This window comes from Micropterus dolomieu, linkage group LG22, assembly GCF_021292245.1.
Source record: "Micropterus dolomieu isolate WLL.071019.BEF.003 ecotype Adirondacks linkage group LG22, ASM2129224v1, whole genome shotgun sequence".
Lineage (NCBI taxonomy): Eukaryota > Metazoa > Chordata > Actinopteri > Centrarchiformes > Centrarchidae > Micropterus > Micropterus dolomieu.
The window spans coordinates 23,561,336-23,588,783 of NC_060171.1; the positions used below are offsets into that span (position 1 = coordinate 23,561,336).

General features: G+C 41.8%; 1 protein-coding gene across 3 annotated transcripts in view; it reads right to left on the bottom strand.

Annotated features, from left to right (window-relative positions):
* The window catches only part of b4galnt4a (beta-1,4-N-acetyl-galactosaminyl transferase 4a), a 149,414-nt gene that overhangs the window by 74,016 nt on the left and 47,950 nt on the right, over positions 1–27,448 (bottom strand). For 2 of the 3 annotated variants that reach the window (XM_046037942.1, XM_046037944.1), the window contains exon 2: positions 14,678–14,790. In XM_046037942.1, the coding sequence (XP_045893898.1) occupies positions 14,678–14,790 (113 nt within the window). Of the gene's footprint in view, positions 1–14,677; positions 14,791–23,548; positions 23,594–27,448 lie in introns of those variants that run through there. The other variant, XM_046037943.1, reaches the window with a different exon arrangement.

Here is a 27,448-nt window from a genome sequence, read left to right on the forward strand (position 1 = left end):
TCACATGGAAGTTTCATAGCAGCACATAAAGTGCAAGATCATCTCTGATGTATGTGGCGTGATTGGAAAAGCTGGTAAATCAGGCCTGTCTCAGTTACCACTTACTCATAAAGACTCTTAAAGCGATTTCTATGCTCATCACAGCAGTATGATCTGTAACTGTCAAGTACAGCAGGTTAAATTGAATAAAATATTATGGCATTATGATTACACCATTAAACCAGTTTCATAAACAACCGATGTATACAGTATTTGATGGTATTTGTGTAAAATAAAAAATGTAAAAGCTGAGCTGCTTGTGATATGCCCCATAGAATAATTAATAGATAGGAAATAAGCACCTTTCATCCATAGATTCTTGCTGGAGGACCTGATGACACATCAGTGGGCTGAACTGAGATGACGTGCACACAGCCTCGTCCTGTTGGCTGGCTCACCTTTATCATAGGGACTAAACCCAAAATATTCCCAAACAGGGGCAGAGGCATTTTCTTGTTTACTAGTCCTGTAACTTTATACCCACCACTCGCAGCTGCCATCAAGTAGCTTCTTTTTGCAGTGGCGCCTAGATCAATAAATGGCTGATGGGATGCCACTACTAGTTCAGCAGCATATGCCAATCCCTAGAGTGGTATGCCACTCGTTATCCACTGGCACATTTTATTTCTTTATGTAGCGCTATGTTGCGCTACATTGTTAATAAAGACAGAAAGAATGTACATTTTTATCAGTACTTGTATTTGTAAAACATGCATCAGAGAGCAGCACTGGTGAAACAGTGTTACAGTGGCCTACCGCTTTCAAGCGGCACCTGCCATTAGGAATTTGCTGGTGGAATGCAAGTGGCATACTCCTCTAGAGATTTGTACATGCTGCTGAACTACTAGTGGGATGCCATTAGCCACTTTTCGATCTTGGCATCCCTCCCTTTTTGTGTGCGTAGAAAGTGTGTGGTTGAGTGAAAGAGAGCGGCAGAGGGAAGGCAGAGGAGCAGAGGAAAAGGTGAGTACTGCCCTGTCGGTTTACTAGAAAGAGGAGCGTGTGGACTTCTGATGGCATTAAAATTCATACTTTCAGGATTTCTAAATATCCTGGTATACTATATTACCTTAATACCGCCCACACACAATTTTGCATGTTTTTATATACTGCTTATAAATGCCCAACAGCTGTAGAAATAAGTGAAGTGTTACCATGCAAACCAGAAGATTGATAGACAGAGGTGACAGAGAAGTGATAAAGTGATGAAGACAAGAGGAGAAAAAGGTGGGTCACCATAGGTGGTGAGGCAGGCAAAGACACTGATGAGATCAATCAACAGGCTCCAAGTGTCTGGCCTCTGCCCGGACAGTGTGGGGACAACAGAGATCAATGAGGAGTAAGGCCCACAGGCTGGTTCACCACAGGGGACAATACATTATAGACTGAATACATACTCCTGCAAAAACCAGAGGAGAAGGATGGAAGAGAGGAAAGAAGGGAAAGGAAAGGTCGGATAGACGGAGAAGAGGGGATGGATGGAGAGAAACCAAGAAAAAATACCGACCACGGGAAACTGGGAAATACTGACCTCAGTAGTCAAACATGTTTAATGGTTTCTGTATGAGAACAAACTGAATAGACTTCATGCAGTGGGAGTGATGTTCCAGATCAATCAAAACACTGTTGGGTTTGTACACCTACACAAATGTTAACCTGTGAAATTGTCATCAGTATTTTTAATAGCAGTACTTCTTCTGTATCATCAACGTCAATCAGAAATCCCCTCCAACTCTTCAGAGATATGGCACTCTGGCAAACAGGGAATACTGATGAAAGCAGGAAATGTTCCCACAGGAATGCAAATAAATGTGCCCATCCTCTTCCTTGGACCAGAAACACAGCATGCCCACACCAAAAAGAATTTTGTTTCCAATTCAATTACTCACATCACTCCTTCCATCCTTCCATCCATCTATCCATTGTGCTACTCCGCCAAGTCGTCCTTATCTGCTTCTCGTCAAGTAAATGCCTGAGTGGTGGGAGATTTGGCAAGAAAGACTGAGAATGCTTGCCTCTATTGTTCAGTGTTATTCAGTGAGGTTCTCATCCCTGCTTTATTTCTATTGGTAACCTGTTTTTTTTAGTCTTTATGGAACAGACGAAAAATGGAGGTCTGCACAATTTTTGTTTCCCTTTATCAAGTGGCAACAGGAGCAGAACCTGCTTGCCTAATCTGGCAGACACACAGACATCTTCTATACACACTTCTACACAGATGATGTCCACTGCCAGGCAATTTTCAATGGCCCAGCCTTCTAAAAGCACTTAAAACATTAAGCACTTTAACAGGTTTGGGTGATGCATTTTCCCCATCAAAGGCCTTTGACCATCAGTTCTGTTCCCAAGCATCCTGCTCCTCCTATGCAACATTTGTCTCAGAATCAGCCTTTTGAAATAAGCATTGAGTGATGTATGCAGTGTCTGAAAAGCCATATGAGTATGACTAGAGGGACTCGATTTACATAACACAGAGGGATTATCTGGAATGACTGAAGTGGCAGGTTTCACATTTACCCTCAACTCCCACGCCATCCATTTCCAACTTTACCATGACAAAAATGACAGCCTTGATCAAGGGACGATTCACAATGTTTGTCTTATTTTTTGTCAAGCACAAACTGCACATTGTTCTGTCGCTTCCCATGGCTTCAACTCTCATAACCAGTGATAATGTCTCAACAACAAAAAGAAACTGAGAGAATAGATCAGTGCGAGTCTTTCTTCCTCTCGGAGATGCGATCGGTACATGTTGGTTTCACTACCAGATACCCAGATAGCCATCTGGAGTCACGCCACATCTGTAAACTGCAATTGGTTCCTATATATTATGAATATTCATAATTTTACACATAGCGCAAAAATCTATTCAAATTAATTTTTAAATAATCGCCCAGCCCCGTTGACAACCCTGATCAATGTTTGGTTTGCTGGACCAAAGGTGTTTTACACACATGCAGGTTCACTGATTATCATTTCGGCATGATGAGCCCGTCTCTAACAAAACTTTGAAACATCATTTTTCTTTACAGTTAGCAGACAGAATTTGCAGCCCTGAACTCATTGATTCTCCATGCCTTTATCAGCAGCGCACACTCAGCAGGGATCCAGCATATCAGTGTAATAGAAAGCACCCCTTAGATAAAGCGGGACAGAGGTGAGAAAAAGAAGTAAACATGACACTAGACATATAGTCTAGTGTCATGTGTACTGAACCAATGACCTTAACCCAGCATGGCCGCAGCATGAAATTGACCGGCAACAGCAAAGAGCCTGCCGGTAACAGCTTAGCACTGACCAGTGCTGGAACAGAGCCAACTGGTACGAACCATAATGATTAAGGAAAGAGCAGGAATCTTCAATAGTGTGCCTAAAAGGATTGAGGGTGATCCCACTGTGTAATGCCTTTCCTCCCTATCTGGGATACAGAGGATGGGAATAAAGCTAAATGCTATTGGGTCCCAATGTGTAAAAAAGATAAATAGCTTAGGTTGGCATGTGGATGTAGGTATCTTAGCTGTCCATTTTCTGAATATTTCTACACTATGTCTGCATGACTGTTTGACTGCAGTATACTGCATGTGCAGAGCTGTTGGTCTTGAGAAACAGCCTTCCACTCTGTTGGCATCTGGTCGTGGGTAGCAGAGTATTATTAAGTGCAGACCTCAGTGCTGGAGCCCTGCCTGAGTTTATTGCAGGCCCACAGCTCGGATCTCCATCCACTGTGAATCAACACCAGGCTGACAAATGCCTGAGAGGTGATAGTGAGAATGAGTGAAAGCACTGAAGCACCCAGAGGGAAAAACAATTCTGGACTGAACCCTCAAATAGCCTCATATAACGGAGCTGTCAACACCCCCGAGCCTGAAAAATGACAGCGAAGAATGCACTGTAGTTACAGCTAGTTATCAAAGCCAAGCCGTCTGAAGTGAAAGTGTGTACATCCAAGGGAATAAATTACTTATTATGGGGTTTTGCATTGCTGCATACCGAATAGCACGTCAAAAAGGTATGAATGTTAAGATGCAAACACCAGATAAATCCTGAATCCAGTTTAAGTCCCTTGATTTGGTTTGATCCATGACTACAAAAATGGAATGAATAAACAGAGAACGCTTTAAAAAACATTATTTATCATCTTGGGTCTCATTTTCATAGCTGTGGCCATCATTCCCATCACCTATGATGACACTGTACTTAACAAAGATGTAGTTACACTAGAAAATGAGCAGTCAGACAATCAAACTGATTTTGATCAAAGCAATCAGTGTAGCCAGATTACCTAAACAACTTTTTTATTTGGGGGGTGGGGGGGCACAATCCAAATGTCAATGGTAACCCCTCATTGCACAGCAAAACCGTGTGCGTGCACAACTACGGCAGATATGTTAGGTTAAAGCTGAACCATGAGTTTGGTTAATCATTTTCTGTTTACTTTCGTTTTCACCTCCAAAAAAGTTTGGCTGGGGCTGTGTTTAAAACCTGTATGACCAACTAATAGCTTGTGTTTCTTGCCCCTTCAGACTTTTTAGCAATGTTATTATTATGAATTCAGAAATTAACTTAGTAAGCACAATCATAATAATACCCATAGGAAGGCCAAAATTCTGAGCATGACGAAGGTTGCTTTGCATATTGGGACTTTCTGTTAAGATCCAAACAAGTTCACTGTATTCAATTCATCTCAAGTGTATAATCTAGCACATTGTGTCTAGAAGCCATTTTCTAATCATCATTTTGTTTGAACTGCTCTGGATCTGAGTTTAAGTAGACTTTTTGTGTGGGAGAGATTAGTGTGACAGAATCAGACCCCATTTGTCCCTGCAGTGTTCAGTTTTTATGCGCCATATTTTTGTAACAAACTCCCAGAAAACTGCATGTCCACTGCAACCATCAGCTCTTTTAAATCAAGGCTGAAGACTTTTCAGTTTGCTGCTTCTTAGTATTCATTTCTTACACTGCATTGCAACTTTTTCTTGTATTTTATGGATGTCTTATTCTATTTCAGCTTGTATTTTAGCTTTTTTCATTTTTTTAATTGGTTGGCTCTTGAATGAATGTATTTAAATGTCTTTCTGTGGGGTGTTTGTCACTTTGTCTCAAGGCTTTTGAATTGCCTTGTTACTGAAATGTGCTTTATAAATACACATGCCTTGCCTTGCGACTTGTGCAAGAACTGTTACTTAATTGTTATTCTGCCTGGGCTAGTTGGTTACTGTGTGTCATTCCTCTGTAGCAAACCACACAATCTCAGTTTCTGTTTCTTAACTCTGCTACAGCCACTCAAGTGTCTCAGGAGGAACCATTATCTAAAAGCTAAAGATCATATTTTGTAGCTTACTGATGGCTTACTTACAGAACAGGGTCCACCAATAATAAATCTATACTCCATCCATCTACCATTTAGACTGTCAACCTGAAATACACTCAACAGACTCTCAGGACCAGGTTGGCAGTGTAGTCCTTGATTAAAGATAAAAATGGAATTAAACTCATTTAGTAACACAGGTTACAACACACTTGAGAAAAGTTGCAGAAAACAAAAGCTCAGACATCCTGGGGTAGGGAGCTCAGGCTGATGTACCAAACGCCTCATGGGAGATCCATTTCCACTTGGCTGGCTGCAGATCCAATCAGCCAGCAGGAGAGAACTCCGCCAACCAAATGTCAGAGATTAGGCCACTGAGTCACCACCTGGATTCATCACCCTGAATTGCTCATCGACTATCCTTTTCAATCCGTTTCAACATTTGAAATGCTAAATAAATGTAATGGGTACCTGGAAAAATGAGTCATGTGTCACTGATCTCCACGGTCAAATCTAAATGTCAAATTGAGCAATTACGCCATGACGCTAATCCCTGTGTTTGGGTCCATTCACAGATTACATTAACCCAAATATCCAGCTAGCAGATACAGCATTGTATCATCACGGCAAAGACTGTGTTGTTGTGCAGCTGAGTGTGTTGAGTCTCGCTGATCGGCCATGTGTTTATTTACTAGTCAGCCCACACTCTCTGCTCCTCATCATTCTCAGGCAAGTCTCCCAGTGCCATCACCAGCTCCGTCCCATCTCCCATAAATCCCATCGGCAAGGCCATTGCAATGTAAGGCGGCCATATTTACTGCCCCGAAAGCAATTGGAGGTTAACAATGAGGCCTAGCTGCTGCGGTTTATGAGCTGCTATAAAATTGCCACTATGATTAAAATCTCCATCAGGTGAAAGACAATAGTGCAGCCCTTTCTCTTAAGACTCCTGTGAAATATCTCCTGACACTTGTCCTCCTTTTGCTACCCTCTCCTCTCCATGACCCCGTTTGCAGGCTTTTTACCTTGGCTAACTGACCTTAAACAGCCCACTGTCTTATTAATGTCTGGGAAAGTGCACTGAAAGCTGTTGGCCTGCCCTTTGTGTGTGTTTGTGGGTGTGTGTGTGAGATGATGTATAATATAGGGTTTTTCAGATACCTGTGCGTGATAGATTTATTGACCTGAAAGACATTTTTCAACTTCTGTGATAATGAACAACAATTCCCTTTCTGTGACTTTCATGTTGAAACTGTGAAATGAGCTGCAATGTACTTTTCAAACCTTACAGCTAATGTGCCACATGTTACATTTAAGAGGAAATACTTCTCTCAGTCTTTTCTTTAAAATAAATCTGAGCCGGTGATTATCAAACTAACTTCAAATTTGCCTGGCAGAGCTACTTGTGCTGTGAGTACCATGTGATTGATTGATCACCGTCACTTGAGCTGAACTAGGAATGTTTACTTAAGTGAAGGTGTTTGTGGCCTTTGTTGTGTGATGTATCACCTCAGCTTCTTTTTCTCTTAAGGTTAAGGTAATCAAACCACGTCCACACTACCAGAAATCCCTCTTTTAGAAGTAACTCCCACACAGCCGAACCAGCAGCGAAGTCACATGGCTGAAAGTAAACGAAACGCTGCTGCTGGCTCCGCTGACGACGAGTCCGCTTCAAAAAATTTACAACTTCTTACATCAGTGACTGATCAGAGAATTATTTTAAAGGGAACAGCCATAGCTTGCAATATTGCAGAGGGGTCCAACTGCCGACTCCACTGTGGAGTCGCTTCCGGTGCATGCTCCACTCTCAAGTCAGCTCCTCTGTCAGGACAGGATAACCATAATAAACTGGTTTTTTACGTCCCCCACAGGACGAAACATAATGCGTTCTCGGTTGTTTCGCTATTCTACCCATCGTGACAATGGTATGTGACTGGTTAGCATTATCCAAAACATTGAGAAAAGTCTGAATGCATTGATCTTAGTATGTGTTCACCGTCAAAAGCTACCGCTCTCAATATTGTACATCTAAATCACACAAATTAGAATCATAATGTTACACGTGTTTAAGTTAGGTTATTTGTTGTTCTACATAGGTAACATTAGGCTGTGCCAACGATGGCTAGCGTTAGCTCCTGAAGAAGTATGGTAGGATTCGCTTTTTTTTTTCTTTGGATAACATAAGCTACTCATAGACTGTATGAAGCTCCTGTGTGTTCAGCTTTATTAAACATTTTTTTGGTATGCATTTAGCAAGGGCATCAGTTTGGATTTGTCTTAATATGCTGACTAAGACTAGGTTAGTTATTCCAAAAGAAGATAAAATAAAGATACTGTTTAGACCGTTCGGTGTAGCTGTTTTCACACTTAAACAGCGTGCAAAGACTTTTATTTGCTGGATGTGACATTTTACTCTTTGGTGTACCGGGACATTTTCTTGCGTACTGGGACTTCTCCAAAGCTGCCGGTCCTCTCCTCTGCCCTCGCCTGTTCCTGTTCTCTGCCTGCCTGTTCTCTAAACTCTGATGTCTTTCAAGCAGCTCATCAATGTCACTTGTCGTGGACCGACCAATCACCACCTGGATGGGGCGGGACATTTAAAAGTGTTGACAGATAGGTGTCATTTACACTGGGAACAGGTCAGAATCCGAATGTCTCCATCACTTTTTGAATGCTTTTGTTAAAAATATTCTGAAAAACAGAAATGAAAGGAAAACATGTAATGCAATTGAAATATAGAAGAAACAAATTTGCATTGTCCAAAAGCTGATTACTGAATTATCTGAATTATATTCCATTATATCTGCGATGGACTGGTGACCTGTCCAGGGTGTACCCCGCCTTTCACCCGATGTCAGCTGGGATTGGCTGCAGCCCCCCCCCCCCCGCAACCCTGTACGCAGGATAAGCGGTTGATGATGGATGGATATTCCATTATATTTTGAATTGTCACCTGTCACCTTAATTTAGTTTCCCTTCACATAAATAAAGACATTTCCTCCATAACTTGGTGCAGAAAATGTGTTCAGAATTCAAGAAATTAGGTGGTTAATGCGCAAAAAGTTGTTAATGTTATAATAGCTACTAGTTTCATATTGTGGTTGAGGATAGTGTGCGGGGGGGAGAGTACTGGCACCTATTTTTTTCCCACTTTAAGCACTGACTACAACAGTGTTTCCCAACCCTATCCTGGAAAAAGTTACACCCTGTCCTGTCCTGTATGATTTAATCTCTTCTTGCTGTGACTGCGACACAGTCAGAGTTGAGTTGATAGTTTGAATCCGCTGTTTTGGAGCAGGGAGAGATCTAACACACACGGTTATATAAAAAGTTTACGTTATCTAACTTACAGAAAGAAACTACTCCTCCCATAGATCCTCGGGGGCTCACCACAGCCACTGTTGGCATATCTTAATTTGCGTGATTTAGATTTACAATTATTGATAGTGGGAGATATTTTAATGGAACATGCCAAGACCCATGCATTCAGACTTCTTTTTTTTTAATGTTTTGAATAATGCAAATCTGTCACTGCTGCCAACTCCTTTTCTAACTGTGTAATCTGTGTGTATACAGTGAATAAAGTAAAAGTATTATTACAGTAGGCTACTAAATTTTGTGTCTCCTTTCATTTTAAAAAAGTGGATATTTACAGAATTATCGATCCAGGTATACATGTTGTATTGCATGTGTGTCCATTTTTACAGATTTTACAGTTTGACAGTTAGTCCACAAGCTGTAGTCCATATAGCCCAGCAGGTTTCTAATTACGGTCCATAAGGAGGGTCTGAGCTCTTATGGAAGCAGTAAAATCATGCATCTGTGGGAGTCACTAATTCATTTACCAACAACTATTATTTTTAATCACAAATGTATTTTCATTGAAATTATTATTTACATTATAACAGGCTAAAATAAACAAGTTTTCCAAATGAACTCTGCTGCGTACCGCATAAGTGGTTTATTTCAGGCTTTTGAAACTTAGACTTTGTTGCAGTATCGTAGACACCTGGGGCAAGTAGTGTGCTGCTGTGTGTGTGTGAGAAGATGTTGACCACGTAATGAGCAATGAAGTCTCTGTCTCTCTGTCTGTCTAGGCTCAAGCTATTATTTAATTATTTATTAATCTCCACCGTAACATTCGTTATATTAAAGACCCCAGCAAAGCTCAAATTATAACTGTAGTCCAGTTCCCACAGTTGTCAGATTTTCATATTAAATTCAGCTGATAGCAGTAAAATGCCATAGAACATATTAATCTTCAAAGGGAAATTATGAATGAGAAGTGTGTGTGTGTGTGTGTGTGTGTGTGTGTGTGTGTGTGTGTGTGTGTGTGTGTGTGTGTGTGTTTTTAAGAAGACTGGAAGAGAGGCTAAGTTACAATCTTAAACAACGACATCATGTTTTTCTGTGATTTGATGTGGTTGGCTGTATGGACGGAGTTAACGTCCTATTTTGACAGTATAAATAAATAGTGCCTGTAAAAAATATACTGTTACTAGTTGAATTATTGAGGCGATATACAGTTAGCTTTGTTGCTACACAAGCATCTTGTGCTAAGTAGAATGAATAGGCTCAAATCAATGTGCTATATTTAAAGGATTTAGCCTACTAGTTTTCACTTACAATGTTCACTAATTAATTAAATATAAATCAATGACAAAATCCCTTCCCCTATAAGTGGCTCAATGATTAAATTTTATAATTTTTGAATGTGTTTCTTGTCAAATCACCCTATTTCTTTTGTATTTTTTGCGCGTATTTCCTGTCCTGACAGTGGAGCCGACCTAAGAGCGGAGCCTGCACCGGAAGTGACTCCACAGTGGAGGTCTGCAGTTGGATGCTCTTGCAATATTGTGCTATTATTTTAAGGACATATCACCCACCCCTACATGCCAAGAATGTGTCTGTCTTTTCTTAGTGTGTCTGTCTGAATATCCATCCAACATCAGTGATTGACAAGCAAAATGCCTTAGGACTCATCTGTTTCTTAATTTATCTGAATCCCCAAACCTCCTCTTTTGCCTTCATCATTCTTCCCTCTCGTCAGATACATGAGCTGAAGGGGCAGACCCATGAAAGCAATCTGCCACAAACAGGAGAAGCAGGGTGGAGATCACAGAATCCATCCAATCTCATCCATGTTAACAACAGGCATACAAACACGCACACACACACCCACACCCACATATATGGTAACATGTGTGCAACCAAATGGCATAAGTACAAAAACATACCTTGCTTTATATAACCTTAGACTGCCAGACAAGCGGTAACCACCTGGAGGTGGCAAGCACACACACATACACACACTTTGTGACAGCGTAAATCTATTGCAGGTTTCATCTTGAAATGCAGGTGGCCAAAAAGATATTCCATGTCTTTCATAAAAAAAAGAAAAAACATAAAACACCCTAAGTTGGTGCCTGTAATTGCCAACCCTGACACACTGTCATCTATTTAAGCTGCAATTTTAGTGATTTGCAGGCAAAGAAAGAAAGGTGCAGAGGCAAAGATTTGCTGTTCAGTCGCAGCCTTTCACCGAGGCAGAGAAGAGAATAATTACTTCCTCTACTGAAGATCTTGCTCCTCATCCTCTCACCTCTCTTAGCTTCTGATTTTCTTGTGTCTGCTCCAATCAACTGGTGTCCTCCCTTTTGTCTGTCCTCTCCCCGACCCTCACCTGTCCCTCTCTACTTCTTATCTACTGTGCTAAGAACACTCCCTGCGTTTTCTCTATGGTGCCACCGCTTTCTCCATAAATCTGACAACAAACAAGTAAGGCACGCAGGACACATTTTCAAAGCTTTTTATCGGAAACCAGCATCCTCTTCTTAACCTTTACTCACACCAAATGTGACTCTTTGCTCTTTCTACCATTTGCACTTTTAGAGAAGAATCAGGAGGCGGAAAGTGCGAGAAAATAGAGATGAACAAGTGAAAGGAGTGTCATTTAGAGACTTGATATGTGTTGCAAGTCTCATAAAAATCCTCATTGAATTAATTTAAGCAGTGGACGACGCATCAATGTCCTTCTCTATCTGTGTGTGTGTGACAGCCATTCTATCTCTCGTTTGTGCTGCTGAATTGCAATAAGGTCATTCCATTTTCTTTTAGGCTGTCTATTAATTTTGAGAGCACACAGCCTTGGGGGCTTTTCTGTTTGTTTTCAGCCATGCCATTTTGGTTTCATTGTCTGAAATTTCTGAAATGGCAGCTTTAGTGAGCTATTAGTGCAGCACAAAACACTAGAGGAGCTTAACAGAGGAGGCGAACAAGGAAGAAGGGCCTCTCTGTCCCCCTGACCCATATTACAGTACATTAAACACCAAATCATCCATTCATTCTCTGTCTTTTTCCCTCTTAGACACACACACACACACACGCACGCACGCACGCACGCACGTCTGGTGTTGAACTCATCTCTGGGTATAAGGCCTGGAAACACGGACTACAGACCTTTGACTTTTGGCACTGACATTTTCTAAGTGATGGAGCGTTCTCACTGGAGCAGCATCACATTGACTGAAGGTGTCAATAATGTTGCTTTGGATTTCTTCGAGATGTTGGTGCTGCAAAGTCTAGAGAGGTCACACAGAGATCAAGCATTGCTGGAACAATGGGCTACCAAATGGGCATGAGAGATGCAGTTGTACAGCAGAGCAGAAAAGTGTGACCTGTGTTGACGCGCACACACACACACACACACACACACCTCTGAAATGATATAACATAGTGCTTGTTACAAATAAAGCAGTGTTATAGATAACCATAAATGGAGCTCAGTCTTATACTCCACTGATCGTAAATCCAACTAAGCACCTCCAGCAGCAGGCCAATTCTATCCCCTATATTGTAATTGTGATGATTTAGAGTGTGTTTACCGTCCAAGTATGAACACAGTTCATCTAAGTGATCATTATTTGACACAAACCAAATCTATCAGACGTCGTTTAGGGAACAAATGACAAAGCGATGCTATTAAAATTCATAAAGAGCGTGCCATAAACTTTCTGACACATTTTAGTGACTTCAGCAGAATGCTTACAGTGCAGCCGCATATTTGAGCTTCAGTGCACGGGACTGACTCATCCCGAGAGCCGCTTTTCATTTGATTGTCACAGAAGAGAAGCCCTTACGCTATCAGGCAGGTTTAGAGTTTAGAGGAGGGCCGTCGAGAAAAAAAACCCCTGCAGGCTTCCCTTCATGACTCTTATCTCTTTAAGCACATTTCCTAAAGCCTTAACTTAAATCGATTTTGAAGACGACTGCATTTTATGGAATAAGATATATCGTCTTCTTCTCTCGTATGGTCCTCTTGCCTAGTCAATAGTCATACGGCGATATCGCAACAATATATGGGCTTTAACTTTAACTGGGTCTTAAACTCCTGCAGCCACAGCTTGTACATACTACATATTGTGTGTTTTGCACGGTGTATTAGTGTGATGTCGCGCTGCACATTTTGTGCCATACCGTCAGATCTGCCAATGATAGAGTTACTACTGCACATATGGGTCAGAAATCAGTGTGACCACTGATATGATACAGTGAAACATGTCTGACAGAGAGAAATACAACATCAGTTCCAAGTTGTGTTATATCTTGATGAAAGCAAAAATAACTGACCAGAATAAAAAGCACAGATCATTTTTCAGAATAAACTGGTCCTTGACTGTCTAATTCATTTAAAATCACTCCACATACAGCAGCTTCTCAGGGACTTCCTTTATAGCACAGTGTAGTGATCCTCTCTAGCAGGCACAGAGGTAAAAGCTATTTATTAGGGAAATACCAATGCATCTCATGAACCTATATCTACATCTTACATCTCTTGCTCTACAAGAATTTTGAAATCATACATCACACAGCCACATATGTGGTGAACATTTAATTACTGCAGATTGTCTGACTTCACAACATAATTCCTCCGCACCTCAGGTAGTTTCATAAGATACCATTTTAAGGTAGACAGCCTGTCAACATGAGAGGCAAACTGGCATGGAAACCTGGTCGATTTTAGGTTGAGGAAGGAGGGAGTCCATTTACTTCAATATTGCCAACAGCAAAGAGCTAGATTTATGTAAGAAAAGAGAGAAGGATTACAGCGTGCACAGTCTTTTTGACTGCTCAATGTCTGGACATACCCACAGAGATATAGTCTTACTTTCAGATGTTTTCAATCTCCTTTTTGGAATCAAAATCTGTTGTCCCGTGGAGACCGTATGTCCAAAAATAAGCATAATAAAAAAAATTAAAAAATACTAATCATAATTTCCTGACTTGAGCCCAATTATCCCTTCCAAGCAACAAATTAGCAAGATATGTCTCTTTGTAATCCATTTTAGCAGACACTCAGATCAGACTCTAAACATTTGCATACTGAGCATTAGTATACATTTGGAGAACTGGGTAGTCAAAGTAATGACATCATCACCATTCATGATTTGCAGTCTGAGCTTTGACAAAGTTTGATAATAATCCTCATTTGGACTTCTTGTTGGAAGCAACAGGAGCTCGCCGTTTCAACACGCTGTTGGAGCTAAAGTGCTCTGCAGGTCCTGCAATAGTTGGAAATTATCCAAAATTGCTGTACCTAACACTAAAATCCACCTACTGTCAGGGAAATGAGAGTTAAAGTGTCAGATTGTCTCAGTGGTTTACTGCTGCATGTACCAAGTGCTAATGGCGGTGGTACAATCTCCGTCTCATGTTCTGCTTTTGGGTATCATTTCACATCTCTCAGCCTGCGAACTATCACAGAAATAAATACTTGAGGAGGAGGTTAGATTACATGATTTATTCACAATATATTTTGAGCTGTGGCCTCCCAGAGCCGGAAACATTTTTAAAATTCAGTGCAGTGGGTGGGGTCACCAGGCTAAACTGTGGATGGGTTTTAATGAGCAAAAAGAAAAGTTTCAAAACAATAAGATCTGATCACAGAGTCCCCACCTAAATTAGCCAATTTCATAAAACACATTAACCTGCGTCTAGTGGTCGTTGCATCATCCCTAATCTCTTTTCCATTATAGAGAGGGGACTGGTTTGGGCTCCAGCAGAATGGAGCACTAATCATTAGGTGCACAGAGAACAGAGCCCAAGGTTTTTAATGATGATAAAGATCCACACTGTGATTGTAGGAGCCCTGATGAGCTCCTTCACACACACACACACACACACACACACACACACTAAACCACATTGTTCCTGAGTCAGAAGGGCGTGGGTGGGTAGGGTGTGTGTGTTTAGGTTGTGACATAGTATTAATTTTCAGTCCAGAGTGTTGAGACAGGAGAAACAGAAAGGCAGCAAGAAAGAAAGACTCACTGCAGCCTCATCCTCCCTGCTGTCACTGGTGTCCTCACTCTTGTGGTGGCCGGCTGAGGAGCGAGTGTCCCTCTTACGGCTGGCGTCCGTCCCCTCCATCTGTCTCTCTCCATCTGGGCCAAGGTGAAAACATGGACACTGCTCAGAAAGCCAGCAAGCAACATTACCATCACTATTGTTGACGTCATCATCATAATCCTCATTGTCACCTTCCTCATCTCCATTTTAATCATCATCATTAATAATAGCATCATTGTCATTGTGATCGCTATCATTATCTTCATCATCAAAAGCTTAATTATAATTATGAATATCTTCATTACCATCATGATCATGGTCAACAATAATTTTGAGCTATCACTCATTTTTCTTCCTACTGAGCCCCCCTACTGTAATCAAACCCAAATAAGGGTTTCCAGAGAAAAAGAAGATAAAAAAAATGTAATTGGAAAAGAGACATGAGAGAAGAATGACAACCAGTCCGAAGGGGAAATGTGGAGTGGGGGGAGTGAAAATGGTGCCGAGGGGGGAGTTGAGAAATGGAGAGACATAAAGAATAGCTTTTCTTGCTGCAAAGTGGACCTGTTAGAATGCTGTCACGCCACAGATGGATTATGGGAGTTTTGCTCCACAATGCTGACAGTTGCCTCGGCCGGGAGAGAACAACCGGAATTTAAATCCACTCATTACGTGTGTGTGTGTGTGTGTGTGTGTGTGTGTGTGTGTGTGTGTGTGTGTGTGTGTCCGAGCATATGGTCAAAATTGCTACCTCTCCACACTGCCAGCAAAACACACATTCATACGCACACACTGTCATGGATGATCAAACCGGTGCACAATTCAATACAGAGCAGTAACAGGATATTCAACACTTTATGGGAGCCTGGGTATTTGGAGTTACAAGCAGCGAACGGATACTCACAAGGTTTCCTATAAGAGTTTTCACCTCTACAAGGAGTTCATATAAAAGGGAATCCATACTCTATTCACTCCAATCTCTTTTTTATTTGTATTGTGCAGAATTCGATCCCATTTAGCTGACATGGTTCGCGAATGCACAACACTGCTGCAGCTTGGATCAGCTGCCATAAAAAGTGGCGCCTGTGCCATTGACTCCCCCATAAAAAGCAGGAGGGGAGGGACTTTGTAAAGCAGGGGTGGCTGTACTGTACGCACAATACAGCCACACACAGAATGGCATGCACACACCCAAACACACACACAAACACACACACACACACACACACAAGGGGAATGATTGTGATTAAAAGACAGAATGGGGAGAACGGGGTGGCTATAAAGCATAATGAGAGCTAATGGTTTTCCAATATGTCCCCTTAACAATGAGTCAGAGTGGGCTGAATTAGATGGGGGAGGTGGTGTGAGTGTGTGTGTGTGTGTGAGTGTGTGTGTGTGTGTGTGTGTGTGTGTGTGTGTGTGTGTGTGTGTGTGTGTGTGTGTGTGTGTGTGTGTGTGTGTGGCAAGGTTGAGCTGCAGGGAATAATTGATGCAGTCATGAGCAAGCTGAAAGACAGATAGGTGTACTTGTGCATGCTCACTCACCATTCATGTAAAGAGATAGAGAGGAGAGAGTGGAAAAACAAAGTTAGTTTTTCTCTTGTACAACTTGTTCTGCATCTCATGAAAGTCTCCATATCCAACATAATCTGCATTCGTTGATGATTTGTTTTCCTCATTTGTTTGGATATCATCTTGCATGTCTCCCACCACTCCCTTTGCAATTTCACTGATTCCAGACAACTGTAACAAAAATCTGCTTTGATCTGAAAAAAAAAAATAATAATTCACTGGCTTTCATTGAATATATGAAATAAAGGAGAAAATTGCCGTGTTCACAACACATTCCCTTTGAAACTGTGTTCCCATCTTTCTCTCTGATTATGTAAGGGTATATTGTGTGGTATGTTTTCTGACTCTTGTCCGCTCACACCAAAGGTCACCCCAAAAAAGGACCACAACAAAACTCTAAATAATCCCACAACACCAGCCAATGGAAGTCGGGGAAGCTTTCGGGGAGTGTCATTTCCATGTCCAGCAAGGCCATCGAGCCACAAGAACCGTGCAGTGAAAACAGTCGGTCCGCAGTGCAATTGACATGGACAGTCTAAAGACAGCCTCCAGGGTCCCTCAAAGCTCCGCCAGATCAAAGAGCAAACACCAAAGAGTAGCCGTGCTCAACTTCGTCTCACTTCAAGCCCGACTTTCCTGACCATTGTTGAGCCAAAAATAGCAAGACCCTTCAACTTCCAAGTCTTGGTCTTACTATGTAAATAAAATCTCTTACAGTAAAAGTTCTAAATGTAGATTTCAGTAGTGGCATGTGTCCCTTCATAAAAAAATGAATGTCTGAATGTTCAGGACGCTCTATTAATTTAATTTCATAGTTACATGCACCTATGTGTAAAAAATACCCCAAAGATATTAAACAAAGGATGATAGTGTAATTATAACAAATCCCTCCAATGGAAAATGTAATTCTTTACGCGTTGCAATGTGTCTTTCACTTCATTTTGCTGTTTATTTTTGTTCTTCCACTGAGTAAACACTGCATGAGTCACTGCATGAGTCAACCGGCAGCACATCTCCACTTAACCGTTTATCTGAGACTATTATGAGCCAGCAATGCACCAGGGAGCGAGGTGAGACTCCCCTTTGCCTCGCCTCATTTATGTAAGTGATCACCTTAAATATGAATGAGCACGCAGAACATAAAAACCTCATATCGGCGCCACGGTAGCTCACCTGGTACAGTGTTTAGCACGTGTCAAGGCTGAGTCCTTAACGCGGCCTGGGTTCAAGATGATAGGAACGCATTGTATTTTGCAGGCATAAGAAATATTCTAGCAGTATAGCTTGTGACTGACGGCCAAATCCATCTGAGCTTTCTTTAATACCCCCAATAAATAGAGAAAAGATTAACGGCATTAGAGTTTGCCGAAAAGTAGATCACCTATGGAAACATCAGCCAGGTGACAGAAAACCATAGACCGACATTAGGAGACAAACTTCAACAAAGAATTCAATTTCAAAAAATGTCTCTTCTTTTTCAAGTCCCTCAAGCATTGTCTTTTGAAGGGTGAGGAGAGTAATTTTTGATTGAACTTCTTTCCTTCTTTAAGCACTAAAAGAACAAAATGCATCTCTGCACAGTATGCAAAGAAAATGCCTTATCAAGTGAGGTGTAACATGGAAATTACTTTCCGCTGCTATTTATATCATTACAGTTACATTTAAATCATTAGTGCCCCATTCGCAGAGAGTCCCTTTTTATGGATAAATGTTTGCAAATTTGAAAAAGAACATTCACTGCTAATATATTCTTCTAATACATTCTTTAACAATCCCAAAAGGAGAATATAATGAGAACTGCAAAGCACTTGTAGATTATCTGGGTTTGTGTGTGTGTGTGTGTGTGTGTGTGTGTGTGTGTGTGTGTGTGTGTGTGTGTGTGTGTGTGTGTGTGTGTGTGTGTGTGTGTGTGTGTGTGTGCGTACATTAGTAGAGAAATATTCAAACATTCTTTGCCAACATATCCCGTGAGTGTGTGTCATCACTAAATGCACGTATGCATGTGTGGACTCACGCTTACATGTCTGGCAGGAAGCAGAGGTTTGACAAATCAGTCAATCACATAGTTCTGTGGTGGTGACCACCAACACAAAGTTAAAAAGACCTGAAAGACAGGCATTTATATATACACACACACACACACACACACGAGTTGACCATGATGCAGTGTACAGCAGCCGAGGTAAGTCTGATGCTTGTGGCGAGCTGCAGGGAGTCAGGAGTCAGTCCCTGGACTTCCTCGAACCTCCATGTGGGCTCTAATGAAGTAATGAAGAGCAGACTGGCAGGTTAATGGAAGCCAATCGACTATAAGCCTCCACCAGCAGGAGACCAGCCAGAATACTAATCATTCAGGAGCCTCCTCTCTTATGTTCTGCCTAATCTGTTCATTTCCCCCCGGTTCTAAAACTGCATCACTATTTACTGTGCAGGTAAGATGGTGGAGAGCAACTTCTGTAACCTCCAGAGGACGAAGATACGGACCGATTTTTGGAGTGTTTTGTAGATTAAGTCTGTGACGGAGTATATTAAAAACCACAAAAAACAGCAGTCTTATCCAAGGTTGATGTGGGTGTAATCTGTAGATAGAGACAAGGATTGGGGGAAACTTTCTCCAGCTTACTCTGCTTTTTGGGAAATGAGTAATAAGTTCACCTTGCCTGGCTGCCCTTTTAAAACTAATGCTATTCTAAACTCTATAGCTTTCAGCAAACTGCAGCTGTCAGAGCTCTCATCTCCGCTGTACGTGGGCCAATTTATATGTATGTGTGTATTTCAGTGTGTTTGTGCGTGTATATGCATACAATGCATGTGTGTGTGCGTGTTGTATCTCTGCGTCTCATTTTATCTTTGAACAAGACTGACACCAACCACTGGGTTTCACTGCAAGGCGGTGCTCCACTCTATGTTAAGTGATAGAACGGTGATACAGCAGAATGCTAATCACAGAAGCAAAGAAGTCAGTGCAGAGGGTGCTATGTGCACGGCAATGAAGGGCATTTAGAAGAGAAAAGCAGAGACAAGTGAACATTAGAGAAGAGATAAATAAAGCTGAGGTGCTTAAGTAGGAGGAGTTAAGTTTGGACATATATGACAAAGTCCAGTGACAACAAATTAGATAATAATCATCTGTTTGGGAGCCCTCAGGATCTGTAATAGCCCCTCTGGTAAACAGGGGAAATAATAGCACACAGCCAAACACGGCAGCTCACAGTGGTTACAGAACAACGCCAGCGGTCATTAGCACAATTCACTTGCCAGTGTTATTTCAAGAGTGGTTCCTACATGATGGTCTCCTTTGAAAAAGGCACAGTCAAGCACAATTAATGTTCCACGTTAGGGTTAGGCCTAGCAACAGAACAGAGGCAGGGGGGAAAATGCATTAAATAAATACCTGTTTCATGGTTACAGATACACATTACAATGCCCAAAAGAAGGTCAAACATCTACTTGTTCATTTGGTTTCAAAGTACATATTTCCAGGGCTGCAACTACAAATTATTCATAATACTAATAATAATTTCCTAATGGATTATGTTTTCAATTAATCTATTGATCCACAAGTCAGTAGAAGGTTTTACTTATTTTACATGTATGTAAAATAGCAAATAAATGCCCATAACCCGGAGTCCAAAGTGATGCTTGCTTCTTCTTACTAACAGCCCCAAACTAAAACACATTCAATATTATAGAACAGAAGAAACAGAAGATCCTCATATTTTAGAGGCTTGAGACATATATGTACCAAATTTTTGCTTGATAAATGTCTTTTAATTATTTATTGACGATTCATTGATTATATAAATCTTTGTTGGATTGTTCTTCTACCGATCAACTAATTGAATAATTAGAACCACATTCTTACTTGTGCTATTGTCGTATTAGGATGTGATCTAATATTTGACATATAACAAGTGACTGAAGTTGACCTCAAATATATTTCAGAGGCACTGGAAACCTTCTTCATTTATTTTGAGCCATAGCACCTTGCACTACCAACAGATCCTATATTCAATCTCATCCCAAAAATGCTTTATTGGAAGGAGTCCCAGAGACAGTGAAGGGATGCTGGAGCACTCTGAAGTCATTTCTTATTTTTGAGTTTATAAAGAGGCTATTGGTGACACTATCCTTGCTGGAAATAGCCATGTGAAAGGGCTACACTGGAACAGTGCTTTAGTAGAGATTCAAATGAAGCTCAACATCTGTTATCATGGACAATTTGTGCAAGAAAATACTCCCACACAGTTACCACTAGCCTGTTTTCTTAGCTATATTCACACTACATGCCTTAATACTCAATTCCAATTTATTGCCCATATCAATATGGCCCATATCAGCCTTCAGTGTGAATTGGCCATGGCCTAAAAAGTGACCTACATGTGCAAAAGAATAATATGACATCACAGGCTGTCTTACAGAAGTAAACATGGAAGCTGAGACAAAAGTTAGCTTCTACGGTTTTATTTTTAAATTGACTTCAGGTGAAAGAAAGGGAATTCGTTCATGATAAGGACAAGGAAGAGGAGAAAGAGAGACCAATTTTTAATTATGGCTTTTTGTGGAGCTTTTCCGTTCACTGCGGCTCCCATTAGAGCAGTATTGTGACGACGGTTGCTCTAGAGATGTCAGAGTCGTATGAATTCCAATCTGACAGTCCAGATTAAAGTCACATTTAAAAAAATATGACCTTAATCTGCTTTGGACCACATATGAAAGTGGCCCAAATCTGAACAGGAAAGATCAGATTCACGTGACTTGTGCTGTTCACACTGATCTGAGTCACATATGAGCACTTTGGCCTGTAGCCTGAACGCAGCCTTTGACACATTGCAAGGACTGATAGATGACTAGGTGAAGTAGTTGCACTATTTGATCACTAAGGTTTGATGATTATGTTGATTAACCTCTTGCCCATGTCTACATAGCGTCAAACTGATGCAGTATGGGGGAGCTGGCTGTTTGCATCAGTGAGAATACTGACCAAAATAAGTACTTGATGTGAAATTTGTTTTTCCATACAGAAAAGGTGAGTGGAAATGATGGACAGGCGCAGAAAACTGGGAGAAACGATAAGCAACAAGAATCAAACAACAAGACGGGAAAGATGACTTGGTAGGATGAACAGACAAAAGAGTTATGGGAAGAGTGGAGAAATGCACAGTTACAGAATGCTCTGTGTAAATTATTTACAGGGTTGATCTTCTCTACTTAGTAAGTACACTGTGACTCCATCTTGGTGACGTAGACCGTGCTCCCCTTGAGCTTGCACCAGCATCGTAGGAGAATGTTAAATAACCCCTCGCCTCATCTCCCTGCATTGGGGAACATGATTAAAATTGCATAGGGCGGCCAAACAAGAGGCTGCCGCTTTTAAGAACATGAGAGCGGGAGAGAGACAGGGGGATTAAGTGAGAGGGGGACGGGGTGCAAGGGTGGAGAATAGATGAGGCTACGGGGGAGGAGATTCAATTGGAAGTCAAGGGGGACACGGTAAGAGGAAGTTGAGTGGGATGCAAGGACAAGAGTCTGCGAGAGATGTCAAGAAGAGGGTGTAACCACAGAGTGGGAGCCTTCCCTTTTCCGGGTGCTCACATGTTCACTCGTTCAATCACTCATTACTCAGGCGGCCAGTAACTGACTGACTTAGCCACTCACTCGTTGCCTCTCTATCCTCTCTCTGCGATGCATTTTTCAATAGACTCTACTACTTTTTACAAGTGCACAGCATATAAAGTTTTACAAGGCTCACGGCATTTTGCTCTGCAATCAGGCATGACGTTATGAAACAGGGTTGACACAAGGCAATGGAGGATCTAAAACTGATGGGCCAGCGTAGTTTCTTAATGACTCTTTGCGGCCCAACAGCCAAGCATTTGTGCGCACACATATGCAGGGTGGCATGGCAGGGGGCAGCGCAAGTGTAGCAGGCTTCACCGGGGCTGCACTGGCCAAATGGAGCTAGCTAATTATAGCAAATAAACTGCACTGATCTGTGCCATTAGCTAGTCAGTAATGAAGCAGAGTGGAGGGCTGCTGTGAAACTGATGAATAGGCCCGGCTCTGAGTCCTGCACTCCCTGGCCTTTAGCTCGGCTCTGACAACACAGCCTTCTGAGCAAAGTGAGAGTGCATTAAGACAAGAGGCATAACAAGACTTTGGAGATGAGATAAACAGAGACAAAGGCTCTGTGTCAGAGAGAGAGAACTTGATGGGAGAAAAGATAGAAAGCGGAGCGAGAGAGCATGTAGTGAGAGAGACAGTGTGCTTGTAGGCCTGTGGGTGGGTAGGGCAGAGAGAGAGATTGCAGAGATGCTTAATGTGCTGTAATATGGGTCAGGGGCAAAGAGGTCCCACTCTCTCTCTCCCCCTCTCTCTTCTACCCTCTCCTCTCCTCTAAGCTCCTGTAATGTTTTGCACTCCACTAATAGCTCACTAAAGCTGCCACTTAGGAAAATTCAAACAACAAAAAAACAAAACGCTTTGGATGGAAACACACATATAATCAGTGGCCCGAGGCACAGTGCACTCAAAGATTAATAGACAGCCTGAAAGAAAATGGAATGACCTTATTGCAGTGTCAGGCTACACACACACACAGACGCACAAGACACACACACATACACACAGATACTTAGAGGGTATTGTTTTGAACCAAATCTAATGAACAGAATCAATTAAACATTTGCATTTCAGAGTATATGAGTTTGTGTGAGGTCTGCTGCATTCAGAATGAAAGGCAGTGTTCATTACATTTCAATAGTACATGCACAAATATGAAACAAGCTTTTGTCTTCCATTTATGAATATTTATTGCTACTTGCCATAGTGTGAAAATGTGAAGAGTGCCATTAAGAAGTCAACAGATTACATCCACAATCAGAAACACTCTAAAAGCCAGGAAGTGCCTATTGCTTATCTCCAGACCATCTGGCCTACAGTGAGGTTTATAACCGACTTGCTCTCTACTTGAAACACTATTATCTGCACTTGAGGTTTTTACACTCATGCCACTATTAGCAGCTGAACAGTTCCTAGGAGGTGATAGCTTAAAGCCGTGTGCATTATATTTCTAAAAAAACAAAACAACACACCACCACACATAGTGTCCAGTAAATGTATTGTTTGACCTCTCTGATGGTACGTAACGGGTTTACTCAGGGGACAAAAAAGAATCTGATAAATATTGTCAATCTCCCATTTAGCTGGTATTTGGCCATAGGCTGCGGTGCAAAACAGTCTGATCCCTCTGTGTTCTGCCAGCCCAATCGCCCTGCTCACCTCTAAATGGCTGCCTGTCTCTGACCATCTCCTCCTGCTGCTTAGTGCCAAGGCCTCTGTAAACTCCACTGGCTGTCTAAAGGCCTATACAGTCTGCTCTGGCCCTGCTCAGGGTTGCCATGGACACAAGAGTGCAAAAAGGGAAACATTTCCATCATGTTCGATGACAGAAGGTATCAAAGGAGGCACAGAATGAAGCTAGAGACACAAAAGAGGTAGTTACAGCGGCCGATCTCAGAGAGACAAACAACAGTGACCAAAGTGGATGACATAAATCTCCATGGGGAAATCTCATTGACATATAATGCATTCGCTGGCCCTTTACCTTAACCACCTCACTACATGCCTCAACTTAACCCTTACCCTACCTCTAACATAAATGTTGCCTGAACCCTAGAAATCAATTCTTAACCCTCAAAAAGCGTCTCTATCCGTGGAGACCTCAATTTTTGGTGGCAAGAGTCTCCATTGGTTAGTGTTAGTTTCTTTCAGGTTAAAATCCCCACCGAGATATAAACATGAATATATAAACATGAAACACATTTTACCATTTATTTGAGTCTACTTAAATAAATGATCACAGGGACACAAATATTATAGGTGCAGTTAGTTATGTAAACAATATCTTGGACCAATAGCAAATATATAAAAATGACACACACACACACACACACACACAGTTGTATGTGGTTTACAACAAATGCAAAATAATGGAAACTCTCTCTAGATGCCTTGATGGGTCTTCTCACATAAAGGTTAAAAGTGTCCAGAGTTCTCAGTCTCTGGGGTGTTAATTATACCCCTAGTGTACAGAGACACAGTGTATGCACACATAAACCAATAAGCAATCCCCACAGTTGCAGGTGACACCCAGATGCAGCTGCTCCAATCACAGTAGAGGAGATAAGGAGGCTACTCTGAGCCGCTGCAGAGCCACAACTGTCACAGCTGATGTGACACTGGGGATAGAATGAGAGTGAGAATGCAGGGGTTGCACGCTTACTGAGCCCACTCACTCATTAGCATACATTTGTAAACAAAGAAACAAAGGCAGCAAGGGCCTTGGTGCTAGGCTAACGCGCTTTCATGACGGTAGCAAGAGTCAGAGCCAAACAGAGCATCTAAATGAGGTGATAGCGGTGGAGGGGACCTTCCTGTGATAATGCATCCATCTTCTGAGCTCCTGACAGCTGAGCTGCTGCGGTGGGAGACAATGAGAGAGGAGTCGGCTGGTGTCGGCACCAGGCCTGTATAAAAAAAAAATAAAAAGAAGAAAAAAAGTACGCTAGATAAACTTGAGAGTCGACTCTCAGGCTTCAAATCTCGTGGCACCAAGCTATGCGAGCCAGAAATTTGAAGGAAAAAAAAGTGACTGAGCAAAGGAACTTTTCTTGTGGGAGCAACAAGAAGAGGAGAGAAAGAGGTGTCAGAAAACAGAAAAGAGAGAGAGGAGAAAAATTGAGAGTTTAGCTATGCCTCACTAAAAGATGGAGACAAATAGTATTTCAAAAACCTCAACACACTTGAGACAGGACTGACCCCTAAATAACCTACCGTACTCTGTTTTTCATGTCTCTCTCCCTTTGTCTCCCTCTCAAACTCCCTCCTCCATTTTCCTTTCTTCTCTCACCAACACATTCTTTGCTGTCTCGCTTGCACTCGCTCATCCTACACACCTTTAATCTTTTCTTCCTTTCTCTCCCCTTCTTTCTCACTTCTTCTCAATCACCCTTTGCAGCCATCTGATTCGTCGGCAGGGATTAATACCCAAATATTGTTTCCGTGTAGAACCCCGGTGTGGTCATTATCCTCTACCGAGTATCTGATTAACATCATCCCAAGGAGTCATTACTTTCCTGATAATATCGCCTGTGTGCTGAGAGAAAGAGAGATAGGAGAAGAAGTGTGGTGGAGTAGGGAAGGGAGGCAACAAAAAAAAAAGGGGTGGGGGGGGGGCAGCACTAGTGGTGGTGAGGGGTTACAACATGAGAGTGAAAGATTAAACAAGACAGGAGGACAGAGTAAGGGGGAACAAGGGAGTGAGAGAAAATCAAGAATAGGAGAGGTTATGTGTTACATACAAGGGGGAGGAAAAACAGGTGGGAGAGGAGAAGGAGGAGGACAGAAACAATAATAGCCTTGCCTTATCACTTTTACTGAGATAAATTCTCTTCTCGTCAGGGACTCAGGGCCCCGGCTGGGGCCAGGCTTTATGACAAACCACCTCCACCCTGCACTGCGGCCCTGGCTATTTATGATCGGGCAGGCCAGGGAGCCAGCTGGGCTTCGTCTTGTGTTGGTGTCGTCACTCCTGGGACCCGGGGACAACGTCAAATGGGGCCACTTTGTTACGTCCCATCTCCCCCTCCTCTGCCCTCCACTGTTACTTCAGCACATAATTCGCTGGTCACTGGTAACTCAGTATAATGCACACTTTTTTCACCTCAGCTAGCCACATGTGACAGCAGCCAACACAATTCAGTTTAAACTGAATGTAGTAATTTCAAAGGATTAATTCACTTCCAGGATTCCAGGATGTAACACATGGACGTTTCACAGTGCTTAAATGAAATAATAATGCACGGAAACCTCATTACACAAGAATCTACTGAAAAGGGAACTGCCTAGTCATCATGTATCTAATGAACAGTCCAGTTACAGCCGTACTTAGCACTTTGTGCACTGTGTGAGGTGCAAGATGCACATTTAATATTGCAGCTACGGTGGAGAGTTTGAAACAAAATTAAATATGTTACTATTCAGCTAAGTAAACAGAATCACATAAAACCCAAGCAAACAAATGTATGAAATTTCAATGCAGTCCTGCTCCCACATCAGCCAGCCCACCATCGGCTCACTCACTTACCCTGCTACAAAAATCCCCATAGACTGCTGACCCTGAATCAGTCATGAAGGACAGATAGCTCTAATAAGGAGAACACAGGAATCAACCGAGCAATTAATTCATGCAAGCTGCTACAATTGCATACATTTTGTTTCTTGTGTCTGTTTACCCGTTTACATATTCCTGCTTGGCGTAAATTATTCATGGGTGTTCCTTTTCGTATCCTCCAGCGACAGCAGAGACTGGTCACGCTGCAAATACGAAGGCAACAACAGAACCCATTGATCGACATCTGTGACGATGGTTTGGAAATGAAAAGGAAGGTGAGAGAGAGTGGATTCAGGCATGAGACATATCACACAAGAAGGTACGGAAGGGGAGTCCACCTTTCATCAGCAGAATTTTGCTGACAAATACCATGAGATGCTCTAGTAAGCTCCACAAAAATCTAGAAAGTGGTCGATTCAAAAAATATTTTGTACCCTTTATGTCTTGGCAAACACACCCCATTATTACATCATTATACTCACTACCATCACTGAAGACTGGACTGGAGACAGCCAGTAACAAAACAAGCTGCAAACTAGTTCTTTCCACAACATAAATGTGCTTCCTCCTCCTGTGCTTCATTTTAGACCACCTACACAACTTCTCATTTTGTCTGACTTCTGACTTGCACTATCCAGGTCACCTGCCACATCCCAACATAAACATCCAACTAGTAGCTCTGCAATGTAGATATGAATGTGCACTGGTTATAATGTTAATAATAATTAATAATAAGGGCAAGACTCCATTCATGATGCCTCATGTGTTCACCATGGGGTTATACAACCTCCATTAAGACACGCACCTGATGAATATGCAAATGCAAGTGTATACCATCACTCTATTATAGATTCTGTTTGTGAGTTGCAGTAAGTTTCTTACTTGCTTTGTAAACTCTTTCCTCCACACACTCAAAACCTTGTGATAAATCTAGTGCACCCATCAGTTTCCTGGTGTAAAACAAAAAAAATAACCCCCAAAAAACTGTGTATTTATAAGCATCAAAG